A 27,847-nucleotide genomic window follows, 5' to 3' on the forward strand; every position below is an offset into this window, starting at 1 on the left:
GAGTCGGGACTTTCCCGGGCCGATCTGATAATAGTTATACATTTCGAGTTATATTAGCAACACCGTCTGGCGGCGTGATGTGCGCCGGTTCCCGCAGCCCGCTGGTCAAACTGTGCAGGCAGCCTCTCTGCTAAATGAAGTATATAAAAGTGCTCAACCTGTTCGGCAGGTCCAAACATGTACAGGATTTATAAAAATACGGTGATCAATGAGCGGTTCCTCCTCAAATGGCTTAGCCTGTCGTGATGTAAAAAGCCGCCGAACGCCTGTTTACAGTATGTATGCGGTCGGATCCGAGTGTGCTGCAGCTGCTAACTGCTGCTGCATATAAAACGATCGTGTGATTCGTTATAATCGCATAAACAATATAACAAAGCATCCTTTTATTTCACAAAACAATATATTTGAGATATTATTTGATAGACTAGTAAGTGTGGATTAAGGATGTTTAAAAATCTCTAGCCTGGTGGTCAGGACATGAATGGATCAAATCAGCAGATTTGCGAAGTTTTATTTATCTCCACATATATCATAAATAATAATTAGCATGATAATTTTGCAGTATAACACATTATATATTTCCTACGATGTATATATGATTTCCAAATTATATATGTAAGTATTAAACAGCAATAAATGTCTCATCTATCTCTATGGCTCTGGCTGAGGCTTTCTCCACTTCTCCCCACCGTGACGTCATCGCAGAATTGCGTTAAAAAAACCGTTAATACCAAAAAACGTAAAAAAAGTGGTCTTTAAGACCATTTTTGAGACATTTTAAAAATTATACACATATCTTGAGTGATTTATGTACCCATTAATCGACAGTGGTGGTTAACCTGCAACATACACTTTAAAATTTTAGTTAAATCAACTCAGATTTACAAGTCATGTCAACAGAGATAAGTTGTCACAACTTAGTCAACTTAATTTTATAAGTTATAACAACTCACATGTAGTTATAACAACTCATCTCTAGTCAAGATGAATAATAGTAAGTTGAAATGACTTGTAAATCTGAGTTGATTCAACAAATTTTTGTAAGGCAGCAAAGTATTTTTTACAGTGTGGGTTCAAAATAACTAGTGCTGGGCAAAGATTAATCGGGATTAATCGCATACAAAATAAAAGTGATTTTTTTGCATAATATATGTGCGTGTACTGTGTCTAATTATTATGTATATTTAACCACACACACATTCATATATTCATTTCAGAATTGTTTTATTTATATATATTTTTTTAATTTATATTTAATATAGATTATATAAAAATATAAATAAATATAGTGATGCACCGAAATGAAAATTCTTGGCCGAAACCGAAAACCGAAAAAAGGAAACCAAGGCCGAAAAACCGAAACCGAAACACCGAAATAAATTATTATGCCAATTATTAATACAATTGCATTTATGGCTATCACTGTGTGCTAACTTTACTAGGGGTGTTCGGATCACATTACAGTTTTTGAGGCACAGATCAGATTATTTTTCGGATCAGCAAAAAGCAGGTGGGAAAAATCTAATAAACAATAAAGAAATTGCAAACATTTATAAAAGAGAACAAAGTTGTACATTAATAAGGTCTGAAATTAGCATTAGGTACAGAAATCAAATTAAATTAATCATAACACAATAAATTAAATATATTATTATTTTTTAGAGCTATTTGTCTCTTTGTCATGGGTTGTTTGATCAACATTAATGACACAGACTTCAGTAGGTTAATCTGACTGTAATCTATACAGACATAAACAAATGTTTTTATTAGAAAAAGAATACTGTACTGAGAATTTTGTTTATATGTGCCCTGTCAATAACAGAGAGAAATTATGTTTGCTTGTTTTTTTTAAACGCGTCTCTATTCAAATTATTACTCTAGTGCAGCACTGATTTGGAGACATTTACAGTACATTAAAACATTAGGATAGGTGAAGAAAAGAAACCGATCCACCATTGCAAACACAGTTTAGAACAAACAAGAAGACAACAAAGAACAGGAATCAAACAATATGGTAACAAACATGCTCCACAGCTTTCTGTTTATGGATGAAATAAAATTAAAGAAGAAAAACGATAGTATGTGTGCAAATGCTGTCTATTTCCTTTGTATAATTGTTTGTAGTGGAGTGTCCTGTCTAAATATTTTCACGCGCATGCGATGTTGTACGCGGACTGTACGCGCACTGTCCGTGCGGTCTCAAATTTTGGGCTGCCGGCCGCAGACCCTCCTGATGACGAAAATGCATACGCGGACGTCCCTAGTATACTTTCGGCTTTGAGGGCACTTAAACACATGCATATACAGAGACTGATGGTGAATCCCAAACAGCGCAACAGTCGCTCCACATAAAAACGTTACGTTGTGTTTCATTGCTTTATTCGCCAAATGTACGTTAATGGATTACAGTAAGAGACACATAGCGCGACTCTCTCTAAAGTTTACACATCAAGACATTCTTTATCTTTGCAGACGCGTGCAAACAGCTGGACCCTGAGTGAAACCTGCTTCAGCACGAAGGGGAGGGGTGGGAGACGACTGTTCACCGTGAGGCTGAGTGAAACCCAAGCGCTAGCGCACAGATGAAAGGGGCGCGGTTGACTTTCATTTTCGGTTTACATTTTCGGCTGGATTTTTTTTTCGGCCCAAAACCGATAATGCCATTTTCGGCCGAAATTTTCGGCGACCGAAATTTCGGTGCACCCCTAAATAAATATATATAAACATGTAAATGTTTCTTAAATACATCATGAATGTGTGTGTATATATTTATACATAATAATTAGACACGGCACACACTCATATATTATACCAATAATCACTTTTATTTTGTATGCGATTAATCGCGATTAATCTTTGCCCAGCACTAAAAATAACCCAGGTTTTTTTTGTATATTTGAAGAGTTTTGTTCCAAAACGCGATAAACTGCATTTTTTATAAAATTATTTACCACCAAAATCAGTATTGTATCTGGTCAGTATTAAAAAGTAAATTCTTAATTTTAGGCAAAATCCAATATCTGCCCTGTTATTCCATTATCTTTTCTCCCTTTTTTCCAAACCGCAACAAACGCAAGTCCTCCTTCTCTGCAAAATGCAATAAATCTGCTTAACCAATCACAGCGCACCATTCCACGCATTATTAACAATAATGGCGGCACTTTGAAGACACACAGAATCCTAGATTTCCTCATCTACTTTGTACTTTGTGGTCAACAAACAAACAAAAACAAAATAATACTTTGTTGGCATTGATAAACCTGTGGTGTTTTTTTGTGGCGGGGAAGAAATGTAACCCATCAAAATCTAATAATTTACGTGAGAGGAACTCGGGCGAAGGAAAAAAGCCGGCTGTTGCTTGTTCTCATGAAAGCATCAAGCTTCTGTCATGCTAACACATTGACCCCAGAGGGATCTTATGAAAAACTTTACATTATTTTACTCAAAGTCAACGAAAATCGAGCAGGACCAAAACATTTTACAGCTGATTGCTGTCAAAAAAGTTCAGCGACGACGTCCCAGGGATGACCGCAGCAATGACAGTGTTCCTAATATGACAAAGTGAGTGTTTTGATTAATCCCATTAATGTTTATTTTTTTAACCAGTGTATACTGTACAACTACTCAACTAGATTAATATAACATGGCAAAGATGAATGCACAGTCAATTCTGTCATCATTTACTCATCATGTTGTTCTAAACCTGTATGAATTTCTTTTTTTCTGATGAACACAAAATAAGATATTTTGAGATATGATGGTAAACACACAGCAGATAGTGACCATAGACTTCCATAGTAGGAATAAAAAAATAGGATGTAATTTAATGGGTACCATCAACTGTGTGCTTGCCATCATTTATCAAAACATTTTCTTAGTCATTTCTCAAAATATCTTTTTTTGTGTTCATCAGAAAAAATAAATTCATACAGGTTTAGAACAACATGAGGATGAGTAAATGATGACAGAATTTTTATTTTAAAGTGAACTATCCCTTTAATTCATTTTAATCAAAAACGTGTATGAAATTCGAGAGCCTCTCTGATTGGTGGATTCTCGTGAGTTGTAATATCTACAATGCTTTCGCATCTAAAACAGGCTTGGGTGCTCCCATGGCATCTGCTGTTGCTAAGCAACATGTGGCGTGACATTGTGCCGAGCACCCACTGGTGAAAAAAGAAATTGCGCCATATAGGAATACACTTGAATTAAATTTGACAAGGACAGTATAAAGAGAACAGGGGCTATCAAACTTTAAACATGGCTAAAAGCAGTGTAAGAGTTGCCCGTATGACTCATGCACTTTATTTTATATAATCCTGCACTTATTCAACAGCTTTGAGTAATAACAGATAAAAATTCATGCTGTCATTTCTTGTGTGGTGTATTTTTAAATAGTGTGTCTTTTCATTGTACTAAAAAGACCCACTATACACTAATACACTTGATTAGAGCTGCACGATTAATCGTTAAAAGATTGTGATCTTGATTCGACCCTCCAAACGATCTTAATTCAGCATTTCGACGATTCGGGTAATTATATTTTAAAAGAGAAAAGACGCAGTTTCGTCAGTTCTCTCGACAACGTGCAATCACAACGACCGCGATGACGTCTTGACGTCTCATTTATTATTGCACAGCCAGATGTGCTCGTGTTCGCTCCACTGGTACAGCGGATGCATTCGCCGAGAAGTTAGACAGAAAGAAACAGAAACTAAAGAGAATGACTGAGGCAGAGCAATGCGCAGGTACGTCCGACAAGAACCTTGACATTGTTTAAGTACCAAAAAGGGGATCTTATTCCGGATCTTATCCCTTCCGAAAGGGTTTTTAGCACAGGGGGAAACATTGGCTGCGTCCAAATAACCACACTTGCTGTCTTTGCACTTGTCTGCTTAAATTACATTTTCTTGTATTTGGCCCAAGTGTAGTGGGCGAAGATTAAGCGTGCATGTAGATTTATTCACACGACGGACGTTCACACTGCCAGCGAGAGCATTAAAAAACGCTTGAATGCATTCTCTGGAAATCTCTCATGAGGAGGTTACCAGCTCCGATTGGTTGGCGCCGAACGTTTCCGCCTTGCGATTGGTTGGCGCCGAACCGCGTCATAGTTCATTACCATAAAGTAATTTTAATCCATGTCTACTTAAAATGTATATTTTAATTTTTTTTCTTTAAATAAAATGAATACATAATAACTCTACAATTAACATTAACTGAATTTAAAGATTATGTACACTTATCTGAAACTTTCAGAAGCATAATTCTTTGCACCTGTAAAAACTAATGTTAAAACTAATGTTCAGGGGTTGTACATCTTTAAAATTAACAAAGTTCTTGAGAATCGTGAGAGAATCGTGATCTTAATTTTAGGCAAAAGAATCGTGATTCTCATTTTATACAGAATCGTGCAGCTCTAAGTTTGATTATGCACACCCCCAAAAAATGGTGGGTTATTTTCAACCCAGCGTTGGGTCAGAAATGGACAAACCCAAGGTTTAGGTTAAAGGAACAGTATGTAGGATTGTGGCCAAAACTGGTATTGCAATAACAAAACTTGTGGCTAAAACTGGTACTGCAATCACCCAACTGGTGGCCAATACACAACATGACAACATAAACATCAGTTGAAGGCTGCAACTCCACTTTTTAAATGACAATATCCTGGCCAGACCACTGTTGTGAGTGATATAAGGATTTGAAATGAAAATGATTTCTTAATGTCTAGTGACATAACAGGGTCATTTTATGATTAATTGATATAAATTTATTACATACTGTTCCTTTAAACTTACCAGATTTTTTTATATTCGTGACCCAACTACCAGCATTTTGGGTTGAAGCAACCCAACGTGTTGGGTTCGTCCTTTTCCCCCAATACTGGGTTGAAAATAATCAGTAGACAGATGTGTAAAAAGTAGGGCTGGGACTTTAACGCGTTAATTAAGATTAATTAATTACACAAAAAATAACGCGTTAAACATTTTTAACCCATTTTAATCGCATTATTTTTGCACCGCGGAACATTTCTCATTGGATGAGTTTTGGCGGACCGATTATACTGGAGCACCATCTAGTGTTCATGACTTCAGACAACAACAAACCACAGTGAACATGAACGAAGAAGCTGATGAGATCGCTTTGGTTGGCCCCGTGGATGGGATTTTTTTTTTTATAAAAAACGAACGGATGGAAGCGTCGATAAGAGCATGGTTGTGTGTAAGCTATGCAACAAGGAATTCACATATCACCGCAGCACATCGAGCCTCATCTCAATGCAAAACATATAGCAGCTAGCGTGGACGTTAGCCCGTCTCAGAGTACAACGACTTGGTTGAACAAAAATAAACAATATTTTGTTGCTTAAGCTTATGTATTCAGTCATTATTCATGGTATACTAAAAATCCATGTGAAAAAATAACTTCTCAATGTTCTCAGGTCAAATATTTATATGTGATTAAAATGTGATTAATTTCGATTAATTAATTACAAAACCTCTAATTAATTAGATTAATTTTTTTAATCGAGTCCCGGCCCTAGTAAAAAGGTTTGCAACGACACAAGGGCGAATAAATTAATTAATTGTTGGGTTAATAACCCTTAAGAGAGTTATGTAAATGTATAAATCTGACTGGAATGGTTGCTCTACTTAAACACTCTGGTAACTGGGAAATGTTTCAGTATAAAGTGGCCAAAGGAGAATGGTGTTACTAATGGGAATAGCATCTTCTCAGTCTGGGCACACAAGTTATTAGAAAATACCAAGTTGGCTCATTTGTCTTTTAAGTTTGTCCCTTTTGTGCAGTTCCGAGGATAAACTGAGAACCACTTGAGGACCACAGGAAGCTTTTCCCTGTCTGAACCAGAAACGTAACTGCATTTTATGTTTTATATACAACAGAGATCAGGCATCTCAGCTGCGCAATAACATTATCAAAAAGCCCGGGAAACAAACAGCGTTGCTGACCGATATCTAACCTTAGATAGTTTACTTAGCCAGCGGTTATTTTTCAATTATCAGGTGGCCTGGTGCATCGTTCTTTGACGTGGCTGCAATCCCAAAAATTATGATTGTTTAACAAAAATGTCTATGCTACGATAAAGTGTTTTTTATTTTTATTCAAGCTAGGAACAAAAAAGCAATTGCCCGGAGCACAGTTTGTAAACAATGAAATGTTTTTGCAATATAGCTATCAATGCGAGCTTGTTTCCAATGTAATTTAGCTTTTGCCCTAGGGGTAAAGGAAACTAGTTGACACAGCAAGAACATCCATATTACAAAATTAACTTTATGACTTGTCTGCTCATTTCACACAGCACTTAGATGACAACGAGAGCAAATGTACAAAAACAGAAAATGACACATACCGCACCAAAAAATAACTAGATTCTTTACAGTTGTATGCATTTGGCAGATAGTGCCTAAAGATCGAACCTGTGACCTTTGCACAAATACATCAATGCTTTACCAATTGAGCTACATGAACAAAATATAAATTATAAAATATAATGATGGTTTGTACGAACATCAGGTGGTTGCTTTTAAGTATTGCCTGTGCTTGATGTCACTTAAAGCTCACATAACACACTCTGTTTCTCATGTTAAAGGAACATTCCACTTTTTTGAAAATATACAAATTTTCCAGCTCGCCTAGAATTGAACATTTAATTCTTACCGTTTTGGAATCCATTCAGCTGATATCTTGGTCTGGCTCTAGCACAATCCATCGAATCGGATTAGACCATTAGCATCGCGCTAAAAATAACCAAAGAGTTTCGATATTTTTCCTATTTAAAACTTGACTCTTCTGTAGTTACATGGTGTACTAAGACCGACGGAAAATTAAAAGTTGCGATTTTCTAGGCAGATATCGTTAGGAACTACTCTGATTCTGGCGTAATAATCAAGGACTTTGCTGCCGTAACATGGCAGCAGCAGGCGTAGTGATATTACTCACTGCCCGAAAATAGTCCCGTCATTGAAAATTACTAAGGATAATAAAGCCATATCTGCCTAGAAAATCACAACTTTTAATTTTCCGTCGGCATTAGTACACGATGTAACTACAGAAGAGTCAAGTTTTAAATAGGAAAAATATCAAAACTCTCTGCTTTTTTTTGGCGCAATGCTAATGGTCTAATCAGATTCAATGGATTATGCTAAGCTATGATAAAAGTGGTACCGCCAGACCCGTAGATCAGCTGAATGGATTCCAAAAAGGTAAAAATCCAATGTTTAACTCTAGGGGAGCTAGAAAATGAATATTTTCAAAAAAAGTGGAGTGTCCCTTTAATCTTAAGTACCTATAGAGTAGTATTACATCTCTGGATAACTTATGATTCACTACATGTTTGTGTCATTTACATTATATGCACTTAACGTGCCGGATGCCAATCAAACATACATTTGATGCAGTTTTACTTACTGCCTGAGACTAATGACCCGGTTGGCACAATCACATTTCAATGAAATCCAGCGTTAAACAAACACACACGCACAACTCCGCTGCTACCACAGATAAAAAACTATATCAATTGTTTCCATAAGCCTGGGTTCTTTGGGAAGCTGAACAAGCTTAAATTTCCTCACAAACAACAACACACTTCTCCAGTGACATTGATTTCGTGTGAGCTCTTGGTTTGGTGTTTGCGTGCCAGTTAAAGTGCCCATATAAGGACTTCCACTGTACTTCCTGCACTAAAACTGCCCTTAAAAGAAACTAAGCAAGATTATTTATGAATGTTAAAAAAATGTACATGTAAAACGGTCGTTGACATGTAAAACGGTCGTTGGGTAATTTTTGCACCAAATAAAGCCACATACATTCTATGAAGATATCAGAGAAAATTTTATATTATTAAAAAATATATAATTTGTCGGAGCCGATGGTTAAGTGGGCAGCATATATATATATATATATATATATATCTACATATTATTTTAATGCATTCTTTGGCAACTTTAATAAGTCCGAATGCATGAAATAGCTTTAAACCCCCATCCCCCTTAAATATTTGTGGCAATTACTGTATTTTGCTTCACGTTGTGCCTAACAACGCTTTTCAGCTGTGACTTATTTCAGCCGTGACTTATAAACAGCCGCTCGTACCTATTTCTTACATAAAGTATGTTAGATTGCATACTGTGTTTTATCATTCACTGCTTGATGCTTACAACCCACAAAGATCATAGATTGGGCCAATTGCCTTCAGGACGGCCCTGATTTGCATAATTCCTTTTGTAAATCAAGTGTTGAAAACCCTGACAGTGTGAGCCAAATAAATGGCGCTGTCAGCTCGCATAATTCATTCTTAATGAATCTTCCGCCTTAATTCTTCTGTTTCTCTAGAGGATATCTGTGCTTCCCAGCGATGACCACACACTTATTTCCTCCGGTGAAAGGTTTTGTTACAGACCGAAAGATCAGACCTCCTTAAATCTTTTGACTATCTTCTTAATAAGAGCTCAGCCTCAAAGGACAAATGTCTGGACAATGTACCGTTTCACTACAGTCCATTTGTGCATTATATTATTCGCTAATGATTGTGGTTTTCTCGTAGCTCAATTGGTAGAGCAATGCATTAGCAACGCAAAGGTCATGGGTTTAATCCTCAGGGAACACACTAATAAAAAAATTATAGGTTGAATGCACTTTAAGTGCTTTGAATAAAAGCGCCTGCCAAATGCATTCATGTAATTGTTACATTTGTTTCAAACATTAAAACCGATTAAAGATCTGTAAATAAATCTATTCTCTCATTCAGAGTACAAAAAAGCTTTTCTGCACAGGCAGGTGTTTAAATGTCAACTGTAAGATGTGTTTTGGTCGATCGGATCACAATTGGGTGAGACAAATTTAGGGCATTTTTTTTTTTTTTTTAGATATTTCAGAGTAATTGATGAAATAAGCTTGCACAATTTTCACATGCTTTTAAAAAAATATAAGCAGCAGAGACTTTAGTTTAAAAAAAAAAAGTTGACCGCATACGCCATTCAGTTAAAAACATTAGACATACAATCGTAGTTTCATTCTTACCTTAAAATGTAACGGTTGCTTTTATGTAATAATAATAATAATCCTCTATGACGTATGCGACAAATAAGACTTCCGGAAGACGCACCCGAAATCCTGGCCAGGACGCGTCCGGGAAGAATGGCACGTATGGTCACCCTTCATTGTGAGCTCTATCATACACACGGCGCAAAGCGGCACAATGCAACGCAATGCCTGATGCAAGTGTCTTTTGCTAGTTTCAACCCGGCGCAATGATCATTTTCACGTTTAGCACCACATTGTTTTAATAGCAAATGCATTTGCGCACAATATTGCGCCCATGGGCGTTTTGGTCTGAAAATGAGGTGTGTTCAGGCGCATTGTTGGCGCATTGCTATTTTGAGGCAACTAAAATAGACTACACCATTGACCAACTAAAACATGGTCTAAAGTGTAAAGTCAGTGGCACAATATTGTTTTTGTTATTTAATGAGCTCATTTGTAATATGCGCCTATAAAACGGACGACAACGCGGGTTTGCTTATCACATACATGGATGCGCATCAGCACAAAAACGCTTTTAAATATGAAAAAGTAAAGGATTAAAATGTAAAAGATTATTATTGAGTCTCCTGGACATAAATGAGGACCGATTATGAGACGTTAGAAGATGTAAAGAGCTGCTTCACCTGTAGCTTGGTAAGTAAATAATGCTTTGCTTTAAACAAATGCATCTATTTTCAAATGTTTTTTAAATGCTATCACAAACATTTGTTGTATATAATGACTCTGTACCTGTAGATATGATGAGAAACATTTTTAAGTAATGCTTTTTTTTAAAGCAACACTATGTAGTTTCCATGTAAAATTGACATACGGCTCCCCCATGTGGTTGAAAAGTGCAACAGTGCCTGGTATCAGACACTCTTCTGCAGGCAGGAGGAGGGGCAGGGCCGTGTGCTCTACCCTCCACCTCGACTTTTAGAGTGTGCTTGTAGCAGCTAGGAGGCTGCTCAGGTTGCAGCAACAGTACAATTTGTCCAGTTAAAAGTTGTTCTATCACTGAAATAATTTTAGAGACATTATTTAAAGGTTGAAAAACTACATAGTGTTGCTTTTGCAGAGCCATTGCAGAGTCTCGCCGCGGCACGAACAATGATGTCACAAGCCAAAAACTCCGGCTACACGACAACGCTGCAACTGGAGTTTTTGAACATCTTCAGGCAGGAGTTTTCATAAAAGTCAACTGATATTGCGTTTCCGTTTAGACGTAATTGCATAGAAAAAAGTACCGTTTTGAAAATACAGGGCCTTAACTCAGTTTCTTTCGTCCCTTAGTCAACATAAAACTGTGCTCACAACCAATTTTAACTTGTATTGTAAGGCAGTGCTGTGATTGGGTAGTGCAGATTAAGGGGCGGTATTATCCCCTTCTGACATCACAAGGCGAACCACATTTTAATGAGCTATTTTTTCACATGCTTGCAGAGAATGGTCTACTAAAACTAAGTTTCTGGGTTGATCTTTTTCACATTTTCTACGTTGATAGAAGCACTGGGGACCCACTTATAGCACTTAAACAGTCAGATTTTCATGATATGTCTCCTTTAATGAAAAATAATTAGGGTTTATTGTCACTGTGGCTGTTGTTTGTCATGTAGTGTGAGAGTTGTGTACAACATTTTGTCAACTGCAGACCATGTGATTTGAAAGTATAATTTAATTGTCATAGTTTGGCACCAACATCCAAAAGCAACAAGTCTGACAAGAATAACAGGACGCAGAAGTTTTAGGCAGATTATTCCCATTTATCCCCGATTTGTCCAGGAACTCGGTTCAGGTTCAGGTTATCTTGTAATGTGAGGCATTAACAGATCAAATCTTAGACCTCCTGATCTGATAGAACAAACATCGATCCACCACAATTAAATCAAACGTGATAATTTGTATGTTAAATTATTGATAATTATGACAAAAATTCAATATATAAACAGTAACCAATGAGAGACACAGAGGTGAATGACAAAACTTTCGAAAACCAATCTGCTTTACAGGTCTGTAGTACAGCGAAGATGGGGGAATGAAGTGTGGCTGTATAGCTTATTTGTGAAAACCCATCATGACCGTTCCATCTAAGACAAAATGTGAGAACTAGCAAGCAAATGTAAACATAATTATTATTATGACTACTATCATTATTATTATTCTTAGATTTGAGAGAAAAGTCACACAAACACCTGTAGTCTGAACCCGGCTACTATCTATTGCACATTTCTTAAAGGAACACGCCCACATTTTGGAATTTTAGCTTATTCATTTTAGCTTAGCACAAAGACTGAAAGTAAATGGCTCCAGCTAGAATACTGCTCCCTATAAGCTCCCCACGCTGTGACTATACAAATCACAACATATAAATAGGAAAATGTTTGCGTTATTTTGTCACTTACTGGGAGCAGTATGCTAGCTGGAGCCATTCACTTCCAGTCTTTCGCTGTGCGTCAGACAGAGTTACGGCATCACGGGGAGCTATAAGCTAAATTCCCAAAATGTGGGCGCGTTCCTCCAAAACCGAAGCATTTCTGTAAACAATGCAAAAAATGAATAAAAAGGAATGAAACTACTGAAGCACTGAGATTTCTTTGTAGTGTTTTTGCCAAAGGCAACAAAGGTACAGAAGTAGAATGAGACCAGGTGCATTAGAAAGAAAGAGACAGAGAGACCAAGAGATCGCTTGTAGCTTGCTGCTGGGGAGACGAAGCCAGCCTGAAAATATAGAGCGAAACAGACAGCAGCAGATGCTAGCAGCGGTCTGTCATCAGGGGAAATACCTCTTACATGACAACAGAGAGAGCAGCACACAAGTGAAAGGAATGCCCACAGTTCAAAATGAGTGCCATGTAAAACGGTTCACTTTACAGAACTACACAGACATCATAATGTCAGTCTATCAGAAAAGAGTAAAACAACTGTTATACTGTATTTACAGTGCAATAAAAATACTGCATATGGGTTCGAATGTAAGATTTAACACATGCTGACTGGGAAACCAAACCATGGGATCTTACCTTGGCTTTGTTGATAGTACAGTGCAGGGCATTGTTCTCCTGATCATAGAGAAGGCTGAAGTCCAGCGTGCCGAGTGTGGCTGCAAAAAAACACATTATAAAGATATCAATAAAATATATGAACAACAGTTTATCTACAGAGCAGACCTTAGAATAAGTGAAGAGCTTTATGCTGAGTTTACACCAACGTTTTGGGCGTCAAAATCGCGTGTACCGCACCTAGTTTGCCGCTTGAACACTTTGAATCAATTCGCGCGTGTAGAGCAGAGTAGACGTGCGGAAAAAGCAAGCATTTGATGCGCGTCAAAGGCAAAATCCGCTTCTTGTGGGAGGGGCAAGTGCTATGCGGTTGTCTGTTTGCAAGATGACTGATGTTGATTGTGCATTTATCGAGAGAGTTACTGGTTTGTATGTGGTAACCTTACTATAGGGGGAAATAGACAGCGTGGGTCGATAAACGTCACGTGACTCAAAAGTGAAATGTGTATTACAGCTTACCAGGTTGCCCAATGTCCTCACTGACACTCTTTCAAGCGAGGTCCTTTTTATTCCTGTCTCATCTATAAAAATAAGAACTTGTGTCGTATAGCTCCGGGTGACTGCTTATGGACAATAACAAGCGTTGGTTGAATGAGTGACTTCGGCGGGGCTGCCACCACAGCAGCAAGCAGGCTCCTGATTGGTTAACGCGAAGCGAAATTCCGCCAAACTTCACATTTTTCAACTCGGGCGTTAGCCGCAAATTCGCGTGAACCGCAAAATGCACAAAAAGCACATTCACGCGTACCGTGCACAACGCTCAATTCGCGCCTGAGGCGGAAACGCGTCTTCCGCGCCGCGCCGAACGCCTCTTCCGCGCCGCGGGACCTCCTGACGCGCGTCAACGCGCCTTCACATTGACTTAACATTGAAATCACTCGCGCTTCACGCCTCTACCGCGGTTGGTGTAAATGCAGCATTAGGAGTCGAGTTCCACAGGTTGCTGTCCTCTGGGAAATAAAGATCAACCTCAGTGGCGGCTGGTCAAGCTACTTCAACATGTTACAAAAAAGTAAAATATTTAATGCAAATTAATACAAAATAAAATAAAATCTTTAGTTATACTATTTGACTGATATGTTATTATTTATTTAAAAAATATAAAAAATCAAAACTGAGCTTGTGTGTGTGTGTGTGTGTGTCCGGGGCGCACCCCAAACGAGTGTGTATGTAGGTCAGTAAAAAAGGTAAAAACATGTGACCTGAGGCTGAGCTCTAATTGGCTGGTTTCGGATCCACCCTGGGGTGCAGGACTGTGCGCCCCAAACCCTCCCACTTATGTTGTAAGCGAATCAATATTGTTTTTTATGTCTTTGACCTCATGTGATTGGATCGTTCTCAGAGTCTCATAACGGCGTTGCAGATTGCCATGTAACTGCTAGATATCAGTGAAAGCAAGTGAAATACCTTGAAATAAAAAAAGACTTTATGCTTACAAAATCACCCTTTACAAGACATTTAGTTAAAGAATAAATAAAGGATTAAGGACCAGATGCCTTTAATTGTTTTCCCTGTTTGCAAGTCTGCGTGATATACTGCGTGAAATTTTGAAGCACTGCAGAAGTACCATTATTTACACACAGCTCCACAAAAAGCCTATAAGCATATTTATATCGCTGTTCATTAAACCTTTTCAGGTATTTTCATAATAACACAGAATATTTACAGTATAATGATTTTGTTTGATTAATTTTTTAAATTCAAGTTATAAACGACTCAAACTCACAGTAATTTTAGATAATCACTATATTTCGTTTTTTGATAGAAAGAAGTCCTGAATAAAAGCTTACACGTATTGTCCACTAGCAGTCTCTTTAGAGAAACTGCTGTGCCATTATTTCTTTTCAGTCTGTTATTACAGTGTCATTGATTTCAGATGATCCTGCCCCTTAGTGTCACATAAAATAAAAACACAACAAAATGTGCTTATTCATTATACATTTTATTGGATGATATCTGCTATATAGACAAGACTTTATAAGACTTTTATAAAAAGGTTTTTTGTGATTTTCAAAAAAGTTTCACAAAATGCCTTCCAGAAAAATGTTCTTCTATTAATATATAAACATACAAATGCAAAAACAAACAAACAATACAGGGGAAAAAAACGGTTCATACTATATTCTTTTGTTCTCTTTTTATAACCTAGCTTTCTGCAATAATTGCATTTTTGTAAAGGAAGTTTCTTAGAGATCAGATTCAGAACGATAATCAAAACATACACGGAGTTTAAAACTGATTAAATAAAATTTTGCTTTAGATTTTTTAGAAATTGAGTAAGAGCGCCATCTAGTGGATGAAATAGCTTGTGATTAACTCTTTCCCCATCATTGAAGAGATAACTCGTTAATGATGGGGAAAGAGTTAATCACAAGCAATTTTTTTGTTAAAAATGTAAAACATAAGTACGAAACATTACAACCAATGTTTCCTTTAAGATGCGCATGTGAGTAGCTGCCTAGGCTTATTGAATATCAGGGTTAGATTTACATAAAATTACATCCTTACCCAAACCCTAAAACTCTAATTCCAGGCAACAATGACTTAAAAATCATAAAATATAAAAAATAAATCATGAAAAAAGGTATAAACCAATACTTAAAGTGACATCCTAACGCAAACACAAACCCTAAACCGAAGCGTCAATGGTTTGAAAATAGGACAAAACAGTTGAGTAAAAAATACGTGACAGTGACACGTAAACAGAAATACGTGACATGTTCACACAAAAAGTTGGAAAAATGTGCCAGTATCACGAAAAAGACTCAATTACGTGACTATAGGTACATAATTTCGTGATACAGGGTTGTCCTCTCACACGTTTGCCAGTGTGCTCTCCTTCAAGATGCATGCGTTATGTGCAGACCCATCAAACACAAACCTGCATATTAACGGAGCACAAAAGATCATTACTTGCAGATTAATTCTAATAGTTTTGGATTAAAACGAAATTGAATGAAAGCTTTTAATAAGTTCTCTACTGTGTCTATGTAAATATTCAAGTATTTTATGATATATAAGAATTTATTGGGGCGGTCTCTCACTCTGCCATGCATAAACGCACACTGCTCGCATATCCTTTGCATTAGACAGGCCAATGTCTCATCAAATTCCATTATTTCTACTTTTGCCATCAAAAAAAGTCAATACTTTATACTTAAGTCTACCCTTGAGATGTGCGCTACGCCTAGATGGTCCAACAGGTGTAAATTCTACGTCGAGTGTAAAGCGCATTTCATGTCCAGATTTTCAACTGGGTTTATGCCCAGCTGGTGCAACTAGCCTCTGAAGACTAAGCATCCACTCAGGAAGCCAAATTAGTGACAGAAAAAGCATCATAAGACAGGTACTGTAGATCATATAGGCATGTTTGTCTTTCTTTCAGAATGTTATTTTTGAATCAGTGCAACCCGAGTTCTCATCTGAACTTGGGCGGCTGTTTCAAGCTGTTCAGATTTGTTAGTGCTAATTCGACAGGCAAATGACACCACACTGCGTCTGCATTACAAACTGTAACAAAACAATCGCTTGCATTTGAAATCAATGAAACGCACGCCATGGTGCTGCTTGGTGCAAAATTCATAGTCGCATTGAAATCCGAACTAATAGCGCTTGCCCTAAAGAGATGCTGCGGACTCGTTGTATATTGTTCTCTGTTTTACACATTTAGTATCATGCCTCTCTCATCTAAGGGGTCCCTGCCTAGAAAAAAGCACCCTGCTTTATGCCAATAGTGAGAAGTTGTGCTTAACTTTATAAAACTGGTTGAGATCCATGAAAGACTGGAGAAGAGAGACTGAAGAATTGCATCTATAGCATTCCCACTGATCAACAAAAGTGCTCTGTGTAAAGTCAATACTCCTGTAGTGTCAGGCATTCTGCATGTGAACCTCCCTGCTGATTGTAGCTCGAGCAATGCAGGCATGAAAATCTGAGTTAAATCTCGCTGAGAGTCCAACAGGTTGCCAGATACCATCTGGAGTTCAAGAGGATCCATCATGCCAAGTACCAAACAAGTCGATTAGGGAACTTCAGCAGACTCATAGATGAACACAAGTGTTAAGTGAAGTTTTAAAAAAAACTGGGAGAAAACTTCCCTATATTTCCCTATACAGTATCCTCTGCAGCCGTCAAGTGGAATTTGAAAGTGAGGCTCCGGTGGGAACAAACCCAGAAGTATCAGTGAACGATTGCTGTTGGCAAAACAGACAGATTCAACCTCCATCCTTTGGCTATTTTCCCAGATGTAAGATTGTAAATCCCGTTAGCAGTTTTAGGTTCGTAGTCCAAGGCATTGTTGCCTACCTTAACTTCACACTGAAGCATTGCTTTGGATTTCAAAATGGCGGCTGTGTAAAATCTCCAAATAACAAGACAGATATTGTGTAAATAGTTGTTCAGAAAAGATTGTTACTATAACGGCCAGAGACTTAAAGGGACATTTCACCAATGAAATGCAGACGCCTCCTGTTCCGACATCTGCCTCAGCTGCTCTTCGCTGTATTGTGTAGCCACGGACATCCGATTCGAGCATCACGCTTTCGAAATCACCCTGTCCATATCATATTGATTACCTTCCGCCATTGTTGTAAAACATCAGTCTTGGCTCCACAGCGTCTGTTAGCTTAGCTTCCCAAAAAAATGCCGGCTGTATCGTTTATTTTCGTAAGTCCCACCCACTGATCTGTGATAGTCTTACTGTGGGTTCACACCAGCCTCGTTTGAGGTGTCAAAATCGCGTATACCCCGCGTTTCCCGCTTGAACAGTTTGAGTTTATTCGCTTCATTTGCGTGTGAAAGCCGTGTGAATTCTAGTCATCGAGGCATTCATGTGGAAATTCGGGTAATGGGAGGAGCTTATGCGACTCAGCTCGCTTTCTGTAATCACGTCACTACTAGAGCAAGCTCCTGATTGGTTATCACGACGCATATTTCCCCCAAAGTTCAAATTTTTCAACTCGAGCGTTTGCCGCGGCAACGCTCAATTCGCACGAACTAGACGCGCGAATGAGGCGGAACCGCGTCTACCGTGCCGCACTAACTGCCTAATTTGCGCCGCGAGACCTCCAGACGCGTGTCAACGCGTCTTTACATTGACTTAACATTGAAATCACTCGTGCTTGGCGCCTCTACCGCGGCTGGTGTGAACGCAGCATTACACCTTCGACAAAGATATAGCACTTTCTTCTTTCAATGACGCAAAATTGGAAGTGTAAACCTGAAATCTTTATTTCTCTCTCTCAGGGGAAATTGAGGGAATGATGCACGCTCATTCAAAAACATGACTGGGTTTCTAAAGATACAAAGCTTAATGCCATTTGGTGAAGTGACCCTTTAAACAAAATGTGGACGTGGCCAAAGATCAGATTCTTTGAGATGCTTTGTACTTGCCATTTCATGAGGGGTGAGAACCAGAGGGGCGTAAGTGACATTTCATCAACTTTACAGGAGGGCCAGAACCAAAAAATTACCACGGTTTGATCTGACTTTTTTACTAATTTCAATCTTTCATAACTCCAAATTGATTAAGAATTCATTTGTGTGCTTTTGGCAGCAGAAAAAGCTCAATCAAGAGCATTAATTTGATATTTATATCTCCTTTTCTCCCAAAATGTCACTTACACCCTTCTAGTGCTGTCAAAATGGCTGAAAAAATACATTTGAATTTCGTACTTGAAAAATAATAATATTCAAATTATATTTGAATTATAGAGACCTACTTTATCTTGGAGAAAAATACTCATAAGGCCACAAGACGGCGCATCACAACGGCTCAATAATATAAACAAATCAAGCACAGCATATTTTTTGTTAAACGAGTTGTAATGAAATTAAATTCCAGTGTTTATGCACGTGTGAATGTACAAAACAAATGCAATACAAAAGGCAATTCATATTAAGGGCATTTCAATAATATATTAGTAGATAAATTAACGTTTTAATATTTATAAAGAATGAAAACAAATGAATTATTATTTAGGCTAAATTAAGCTTGAGAGATCATTTTTAGTCGCCTAGATTTTGTCATCATTTCATAAAAAAAGCTTAAATACTATCCACAACAACTTAAATTATATCCCGTGTGTTCCTTGGTCGAAAATATGTAGAAATACATACGAGTAAAAAAGTACAGAACGAAAACGTTTAGCTTTCGCAAAGCGAACAAAAAGCTGTTAATAAAGCACACTCTCCGTAATAACCTACCCAGTCTCACGAGGTTTCGTGATAGTCACGTAATTTTTTTATTCTTTTTTCGTGATATCACAAATTTCCACGTTTTTTCGTGATCGTATAACGGATTCCTGTTTTTGTGTGATTATCACGTATTGGTTACTCAACTGCTTTTTCCTATTTTTAACCATTGTTGCTTCGGTTTAGGGTGAGATTTGGTGCTTGCATTAGAATGTCACTTATATATGGTTCATACTATTTTTTCTGATTTACTTTTTTATATGTCGCCTGGCGTTAGGGTTAGAGTTGGGTTTGGGTAGGGATGTCATTTTATGTAAACCTAACCCTAAACCGAAGTGACAATGGAAAGAAAATAGGACCAAACAGTTGAGTAACCAATACGTGATAATCACACGAAAACAGGAATTCGTTAAACGCGGAAATTCGTGATATCACGAAAAAATAATCAAAAATTAGGCGACTATACAACAAAATTTCGTGAGACTGGGCTGTAATAACATAGTAGATGTGCTGAAAAAGTCAAGTCGGCAGATGATCATAATGTTTATAATGTTTCGCGCAGATATTGTTTATGAAAAACTTGCATATCTAAATGCCCAGGACATGTGAAAGTCAAGAGTTCAGTCAGTTAACTCTATCATCTGCGGTGGTGCGGACTCTGTAGATATACAAAGATAAAACCTAGTTACTATTTAAAGGGGTTTTAATGTTGGTAAGCAATCAGCTGTATTGTGGCGCTTTGTATTTTTGTTGATCAGTTCAATTAAAATTATTATAAACTTTAAAACTGCATTTAGAGGCAGATGACGCTAATTTTGTCATCTCGGTTTCACTTTACGGTCAATTCCGGTTGATGCTCCAAAAACCAAAGAAGTGCCAGACAGCACTTTTAAAATGTATTGGTGTGAGTAAGATCCTCTCTGACTCGGAATCCACGCTGTCTTATTCTACAATTTTTCAAATGAACAACAATCTGTGTCAGCTACGTCATCAGTATGTTGCATGAGCGTCCTGACACACGTAAAATTCGACAGCCCTACGCCCTTCACCCCTTTATATGCACAGTAGCAGAAAGCCTAGTTAGTGAGTTTGTCGCCTTACACCTATGAGTACCAGTAAGTTAACTGCTTAGGTTATTTTTATTCTTCCTATGTGTAACTTGAAGATGATGTAATGCTCCTCCATTTCATATTTCTTTTTTAAGCATCCGTGTATGTTGTCAAAATGTCTAATGTTGCATCCTTCAAGACAACACAAATGCACAATATTTACTATCTGTTGCTATGGTTACAGACTTTACTAATGGTTTGCTCCTGCATGCCGTATGTATAGACCAACAGTTGTGTGAACCGTGTCACAGGGAAAGACAGAATAATGTGCATGGATTACGCATCTATTAACAATAACTTCATGCCACATCCTGCTATATGTTCAAGTCATTTAAAGAGCAGCATTACACAACCTCACTCAACCTGTAATCATACAAACCCCCCACTGAGTTTTCCACTCTGAAACACTTTACACTTCAACAACGTCAATCTTAAATGCATTTTCCAACAGCAGATTTCAGATGTAAAGGAAGGCCAATTTTTGGCCCATTTCTGGTTTTCAAGGTTTAGTAATCTTTAATAGGAATGGGAGTGCTCGAGTACTTGAATACTCGAATGTGGCATCAACGATTGATTATGAAAACCATGATAGTGTGAGTTTATTCATTTGAGTTTTTTTATGGTTATGGCGCCATTTGGAGGTCTGGTTAGCATTACAAGCACCTGTGGTCCATAGTAAAGACTGGGTGGGTGTTTGACCTTGCGTTGTATGACATTAGTACCACGATGATTCAAAAGCAAACAAATAAGTCCGCTCCCAAAGCGCGACCGCGCCAATCTGCCAATCTGCCAATCTGAAGTCGAACACACCTAACATCACTGAGGCACTATGGTTTCCTTACTGTACGTTCACACCTTTGGCTGCCCTGCCAACGATGTGACGCTCAAATGCATTCTCTAAAATCCTTTTCCGCATTCCTATTGGTTACCGCAGAACGTTGCCGCTTTCCGATTAATTGCCACCGAACTGCGTCATAGCTCATTACTATAAAGTACAGTTGATTTTAACTCTCCTCAATGCTCATGCCATCCAAGTCACGCCGCCCTGTTGCCTTCTTAAATAAGAAAGAGGAAACAATCATGTTTGAGGCTCTGTACCATGTACAGAACTCTTATTATTCATCTACAGTTTTACATTCAACTGCACCTTTAAATATCCTCTTATAAAGGCTGATTTCCCACGGTTTCGAGGATAAAACAAAACCTCACAAATCAGATGTCTGGCATTGCGATTGCTTTGTTTGAAGTTGTACCAAATATTTGCCAAAAAAATAGGCCATTAGCTTTCTGTGTACTGTGACTAACTTTACTGGGATTGTTTTTCATCTGGTTAGCTGCCAGTTTCCCAGCTTTCGGGGCCAGACGGCATTATGGCCACTGCCGGTTCCCTGTGAGAAATGAGCTGAAATTATCAATAGCAAAATGGTATCAACTCCATCCTTGCAGGCTTTGAAGTTTATTTCGGACCATCAGCATCACTACAGACTGGGCTTTCCAATAACGTTGCAAATAAAAGCCTGAATTGATATGCCTGTATGATACATATGTAAGACTGGATGTGTTATAAAATAATACAAAATTAAAAAAAAGAGTACGCATGTGAAGTTCTAGCTCAAAATACCATATAGATAATTTATTATAGCATGTTAAAAAGCACACATTTACGGAAGAGGATAAGGGCCACTGGTGAAAAAAATATTTGAATTCTGACTTTATTCTCAGAATTCTGACTTTAATTAAAGTCAGAATTCTGAGTTTAAAGTCAGAATTCTGAGTTTAAAGTCAGAATTCTGAGATTAAAGTCAGAATTCTGAGATTAAAGTCAGAATTCTGAGATTAAAGTCAGAATTCTGAGATTAAAGTCAGAATTCTGAGATTAAAGTCAGAATTCTGAGATTAAAGTCAGAATTCTGAGATTAAAGTCAGAATTCTGAGATTAAAGTCAGAATTCTGAGATTAAAGTCAGAATTCTGAGATTAAAGTCAGAATTCTGAGATTAAAGTCAGAATTCTGAGATTAAAGTCAGAATTCTGAGATTAAAGTCAGAATTCTGAGATTAAAGTCAGAATTCTGAGTTTAAAGTCAGAATTCTGATATTAAAGTCAGAATTCTGAGATTAAAGTCAGAATTCTGAGATTAAAGTCAGAATTCTGAGTTTAAAGTCAGAATTCTGAGATTAAAGTCAGAATTCTGAGATTAAAGTCATCGTAAAGACGATGATATTGTCAACACAGACGGCTTATTATTTTCACCATCAGGTGGACCTTGAGAGTACCTCATATAAAACAGCTGGGTCTGAGAAGTATTTGCAGTCTCATGGACGACATTCCACACAGGCTTTAATCTTCAAACAAACTAGTAAATATCAAAGCCACGCGAGTCAAGGTTGAGGGCAGATAAAACAAGCTGGCATGAAGGCTGTGCAACTCATTGGCAGCTTCTGGAGTTCAGTTTTAGAAAGACTAGACTAAACATGAGTGTATAATAATCTTTGATTTGACAAACTAGTAGTAGTGTATGAAGCTACTGCTTCATATCTGGTAATTTATATCAAATAGACAAGTCTATCTGACAAGTCTATTTCACTATCAATTTAGTAGTATAACCAAATGAAAAATCCACACTTGCGGCAGCGTTCTGGCCTTCACGGCAAATGACAAGGCGAACAATATAAAAAGCACTCAGTAAGAGCAATCTATCTTAGTCTTAAAGCAATTTCTGCTGCATTATTAGTATCCCAGACTATTCTTTGTAGCCTTTAAAATCAACCTTGTCTTCTTATTCATTTAACTTCCAAGCAATTCAGCTGGAGAACTCTAATGAAGTTAAAAATACATAACTGCTGGCAATCGGTGCTTGCAATCAAGCTTCACTTACATATAAATGTATGCATTTGGCAGACACTTTTATTCAAAGTGACTTACAGCTCATTTAAGCTACACAATTACATTGAGATTTATCCATGTGTTCATTGGAAATCAAACCTATAACCTTTGTGGAATGCTCTACCATCACAGCCACAGGAACATTTTGGCCATTTAATTGTGTTGTCTATCTCAATAACAGTATTGTGGCAAAATACATAATAATATCAGCCAGCTTGGTTTTATTTTTCTGATATACCCTTTTTGGTAACACTTTACTTGAAGGGGTGTCATTAAGTGTCATTTGTTCAAGTATGTAATTTATTATTGCAAAGATGACATTGTTTGAGATGTCTTTGTTATTACAACTTGATATAAACCAATACTTCATAACTTGTCATAAATCTGTCATAAACATAAGATAGCAGAATAAATATCAAACTTAAGCAACTACCTAGCTTTATGGGTTAACATTACATGACATTTTAATGACAAATTACATTTCTCAATGCAATTATCTAATCAACCAATCACATGGCAGTTGCTTCAATGCATTTAGGGGTGTGGTCCTGGTCAACACAATCTCCTGAACTCCAAAGTAAATGTCAAATTGGGAAAAGAAAGGTGATTTAAGCCATTTTGAGTGTGGCATTGTTGTTGGTGCCAGACAAGCTGGTCTGAGTATTTCACAATCTGCTCAGTTACTGGAATTTTCACGTACAACTATTTGTAAGGTTTACAAAGAATGGTGTGAAAAGAAAAAACAGTCCCGTGGGCGAAAATGCCTTGTTGATGCTAGAGGTCAGAGGAGAATGGGTCGAATGATTCAAGCTGATAGAAGAGCAACTTTGACTGAAATAACCACTCGTTACAACCGAGGTATGCAGCATTTGTGAAGCCACAACACGCACAACCTTGAAGCGGATGGGCTACAACAGCAGAAGACCCCACCGGGTACCACTCATCTTCACTACAAATAGGAAAAAGAAGCTACAATTTGCACGAGCTCACCAAAATTGGAAAGTTGAAGACTGGAAAAATGTTGCCTGGTCTGATAAGTCTCGATTTCTGTTGAGACATTCAGATGGTAGAGTCAGAATTTGGCGTGAACAGAATGAGAACATGGATCCATCATGCATTGTTACCACTGTGCAGGCTGATGGTGATGGTGTAATGTGTGGGGGATGTTTTCTTGGCACACTTTAGGCCCCTTAGTGCCAATTGGGCATCTTTAAATGCCACGGCCTACCTGAGCATTGTTTCTGACCATGTCCATCCCTTTATGACCACCATGTACCCATCCTCTGATGGCTACTCCCAACAGGACAATGCACCATGTAAGTCTGATATGTTTGAATTATCAAAAGTGAATTATGCAATCATAAATAAAAAACGCTACACTCTAAAAATTCTGGGATATTTTCAACCCAACATTGGGTCAAAAAGGCACTAACCCAGCTGTTGGTTTTAAATTAACCCAGAAATGTTAATATTTTAAATATATATTTATTAGGGCTGTCAAAATTAACATGTTAATAACACATTAATACAAATTCATTTTAAAAAACTAACGTTCCATTAATACAAAATGCAATTTCTGTTTGAGCCTTGGTCTAGCCTATAGTTAGATAAATTAAGATGCAGCCTTAGACAGTAAATGTGACCCATGCTGTCTAAATGAGTCCGAGGTTTTTATAAAAAAAGAACATTAAGCTCTCATCTAGCAATCCCAATGTTCTAAAAGGTCATTGAACATCTAAAATGATCTGTATTTGTATGATTTCTAAGAGGTGTATCGTCCTAAATGCATAACTAATACAAACGATGCATGTCCATTCAATTGCGCGTCTGAGATTTTGGTTTCGGTTTTAAAACATGCATGAATGAGAAAATAAAGTGCAGGACTTGCTCGATGGTAAAATAATTATTAAGAGATAAGGTTTGGCACCTAACTGATGTTAAAAGAGTTATTAAGTCTCCATCAACATCCTGACACAACATTCTGCTCAAAGGCTCTAATTATTTTATTATTGATGGTAAAGAGATGAGGAGATGAACAGCGAATAACTGAACCAAAGCTTGGCTGAGACTTTGCAATGATATAGGTTTATAATTCTGATATACACACAAGTCTATCCAATCACAAGGCTATTCAACTATTCTGATGCTTACAAGCATAAACATCTACTGTAAAGAAGGCAACAGGCAGCCATATAAACAGTAAAAAATGAGGCACTCGATCTTTGTAATAACACCATCTCTTGTTTCCATTATGGACACGGTGTGCTTGCTACTCTGTGTTCTTGTCATGTAATTGCCCCACCAGAATCAAGGGACTGACAGGCACTGTGATGAGATATGAGGTTAGATAGGAGACAGATCTGGTCCACGGCCGAAATGCGAGAAGAACAAAAGACTCCTGGAGGGACTTCTTATTCTCAGTCGGCATGTTCACAGACTGCTTTCAGACAGTCCACACACTGGACAAGATGGATTGTTTTAATCTGATTGGCTAGCTTTTTGTTGTTTAAATACTGTAGTTGGGGAATTTACAAGTTTTCATGCATCTACACTTTCAGAAGAAATGGTCAAAAAAATGGTCCCAAGCTGGCACTGGGGCAGTACACTTTGATAAGGTCCTAATGATATGTATACATTTGGTACATTTGAGACACTAACTGTGGGTTCAAACAAACCAGACACAAGTTCAACGATTTGCGTGAGTAGATTACATACAAAGTCAATGCAAAAACTCGATCAAACGGGCCCTCGCGTGGGCGAGGCGTTTGCCGCGAAAACATGCGCTATTCGCCTTGGTCTTTGGCCAAGTTGAAAATATTCAACTCGAGCGAATAATTCGCATGACACGAAACTAAATCCCGCAAGTAATCTAGAGCAAGTAACGCGATGCCCCGCGTTTGATGTGTACGTAGCATATAATGCTCTCTTTGGTATCAATATGTACTTGGGAAGCACCGAATGTTCGCAACCAAAACTATTAGGCCAATAAACTAATTGTCGGCATCGGCCCGAGCAAATAAAAAGACAGAATACATTTTACCTTTGTTGACACAATCAAATGCAACCAGCGCAGAGTGAGAGGCATGCACGCTTCATAAATGCAGCAAACACACAGCATTACAAGTTTCATTTATCATTTAAAATCAAGACATCTTGAACAACATGCAGCCTATGAGAAGGACGCGGCGACGATTCTGGGCACTTGTTTGCATAAGGCTTATGCACGTAGAGTGAGAGACGCAGAAGTTTCATCGGACGCATGTACATTGCCGCAATTAATTAGAACAGTGATGGTAATAACGGCGTTAGAAATAAACGGCGTTACTAACGGCGTTATTATTTTCAGTAACGAGTAATCAAATAAATTACTGTTTCCCCGTTATAACGCCGTTACCGTTACTGACAATAAATGCTGCGCGTTACTATAATTAATCTCACTAAAGCGATTTTCACCAGAGTAGGTTCTCTTATCCAGACAGGCAATGTTTGTTTCTAGTGTATGTGTGTGTTGGGGGCTGAGAGACACATAACTGATGATGATTGGTGTGTGTGGGTGTTAGAGGGGGTGGGACAACCACATAACTGATGATGATTGGCTTAATTTCCATCGTTAGCCAACCAGAGGCAGGCAGAGTTCATACACAAACACATACAGTACACAGTCCGGGAAGTGCAGTGCAGTGTTGCCAACTTGCTGACTTTGTCACTAGATTTAGCAACTTTCTAAACCCCTTTAGCGACTTTATTTACAAAAAGCGACTAGGACAAATCTAGCAATCTTTTCTGGCGTGATTGGAGACTGATGCGAGAGCATGTATACCTCTCTCTTCTCAATGGGCAGCGGGTACTGCTGCTAGCCACTCAGAGGCAGCCCGGTCCTCGCGCTGCAGTCCGTCCGAGTCCCACACCCGCAACTACAGCGCGATGACAAGTACAACAAACTCAAAGGTAGCAGTCGCAAACACAAAGTATAATATGCACTACTTTTCCATCGTTGAGGTGAAACGCAAGAATGTTTATGTAATGTGCAACTTATGCAGAGTAAGAAAGAGCCTCTTCACGTCTGTAATTCTGATCTAATAAAGCACCCCACATCATCACATGCTGCCACCCCTTAAAAAATTAACCCTGTTTTTTGTGGTAAAAGTGAAGTAACCGTGGTTTTTTGGTGTATTGATTGCTATCAGCAAAACCATGGTTTTACTACAGTAAACCATGGTTGTCAAAACCTTACATGGTTGTAAGGGACAAAATTTGTGGTTTTCTTTAGTGTCTAATTCATTAATTTAACAAATTTTATATTTTGAGGGCATCCAAGTTATTTGAAATATTTGAACTTTTTTTAAGTAACGCAATAGTTACTTTGCCTGGTAATTAGTTACTTTTATAATGATGTAACACAGTTACTAACTCATTTACTATTTTTGAGAAGTAATTAGTAACTGTAACTAATTACTTTTTTAAAGTAACGTTGCCAACATTGGTTACGAAGGGCGATGGCAGTATGTAATAAAAACTTCCTACAATGAGTAATGCCCTACAATGACAAACATGCTTG

General features: G+C 37.8%; 1 protein-coding gene across 8 annotated transcripts in view; it reads right to left on the reverse strand.

Annotated features, from left to right (window-relative positions):
* doc2b (double C2-like domains, beta) overlaps positions 1 to 27,847 on the reverse strand; it is a 338,855-nt gene that overhangs the window by 72,198 nt on the left and 238,810 nt on the right. For 6 of the 8 annotated variants that reach the window (XM_055200513.2, XM_073860667.1, XM_055200509.2 and 3 more), the window contains one exon: positions 13,065 to 13,144. In XM_055200513.2, coding sequence (XP_055056488.2) covers positions 13,065 to 13,144 — 80 coding nt within the window. Of the gene's footprint in view, positions 1 to 11,838; positions 12,830 to 13,064; positions 13,145 to 27,847 lie in introns of those variants that run through there. The other 2 variants (XM_073860668.1, XM_055200515.2) reach the window with 2 other exon arrangements.

Source organism: Misgurnus anguillicaudatus, chromosome 22, assembly GCF_027580225.2.
Source record: "Misgurnus anguillicaudatus chromosome 22, ASM2758022v2, whole genome shotgun sequence".
Classification (NCBI taxonomy): domain Eukaryota; kingdom Metazoa; phylum Chordata; class Actinopteri; order Cypriniformes; family Cobitidae; genus Misgurnus; species Misgurnus anguillicaudatus.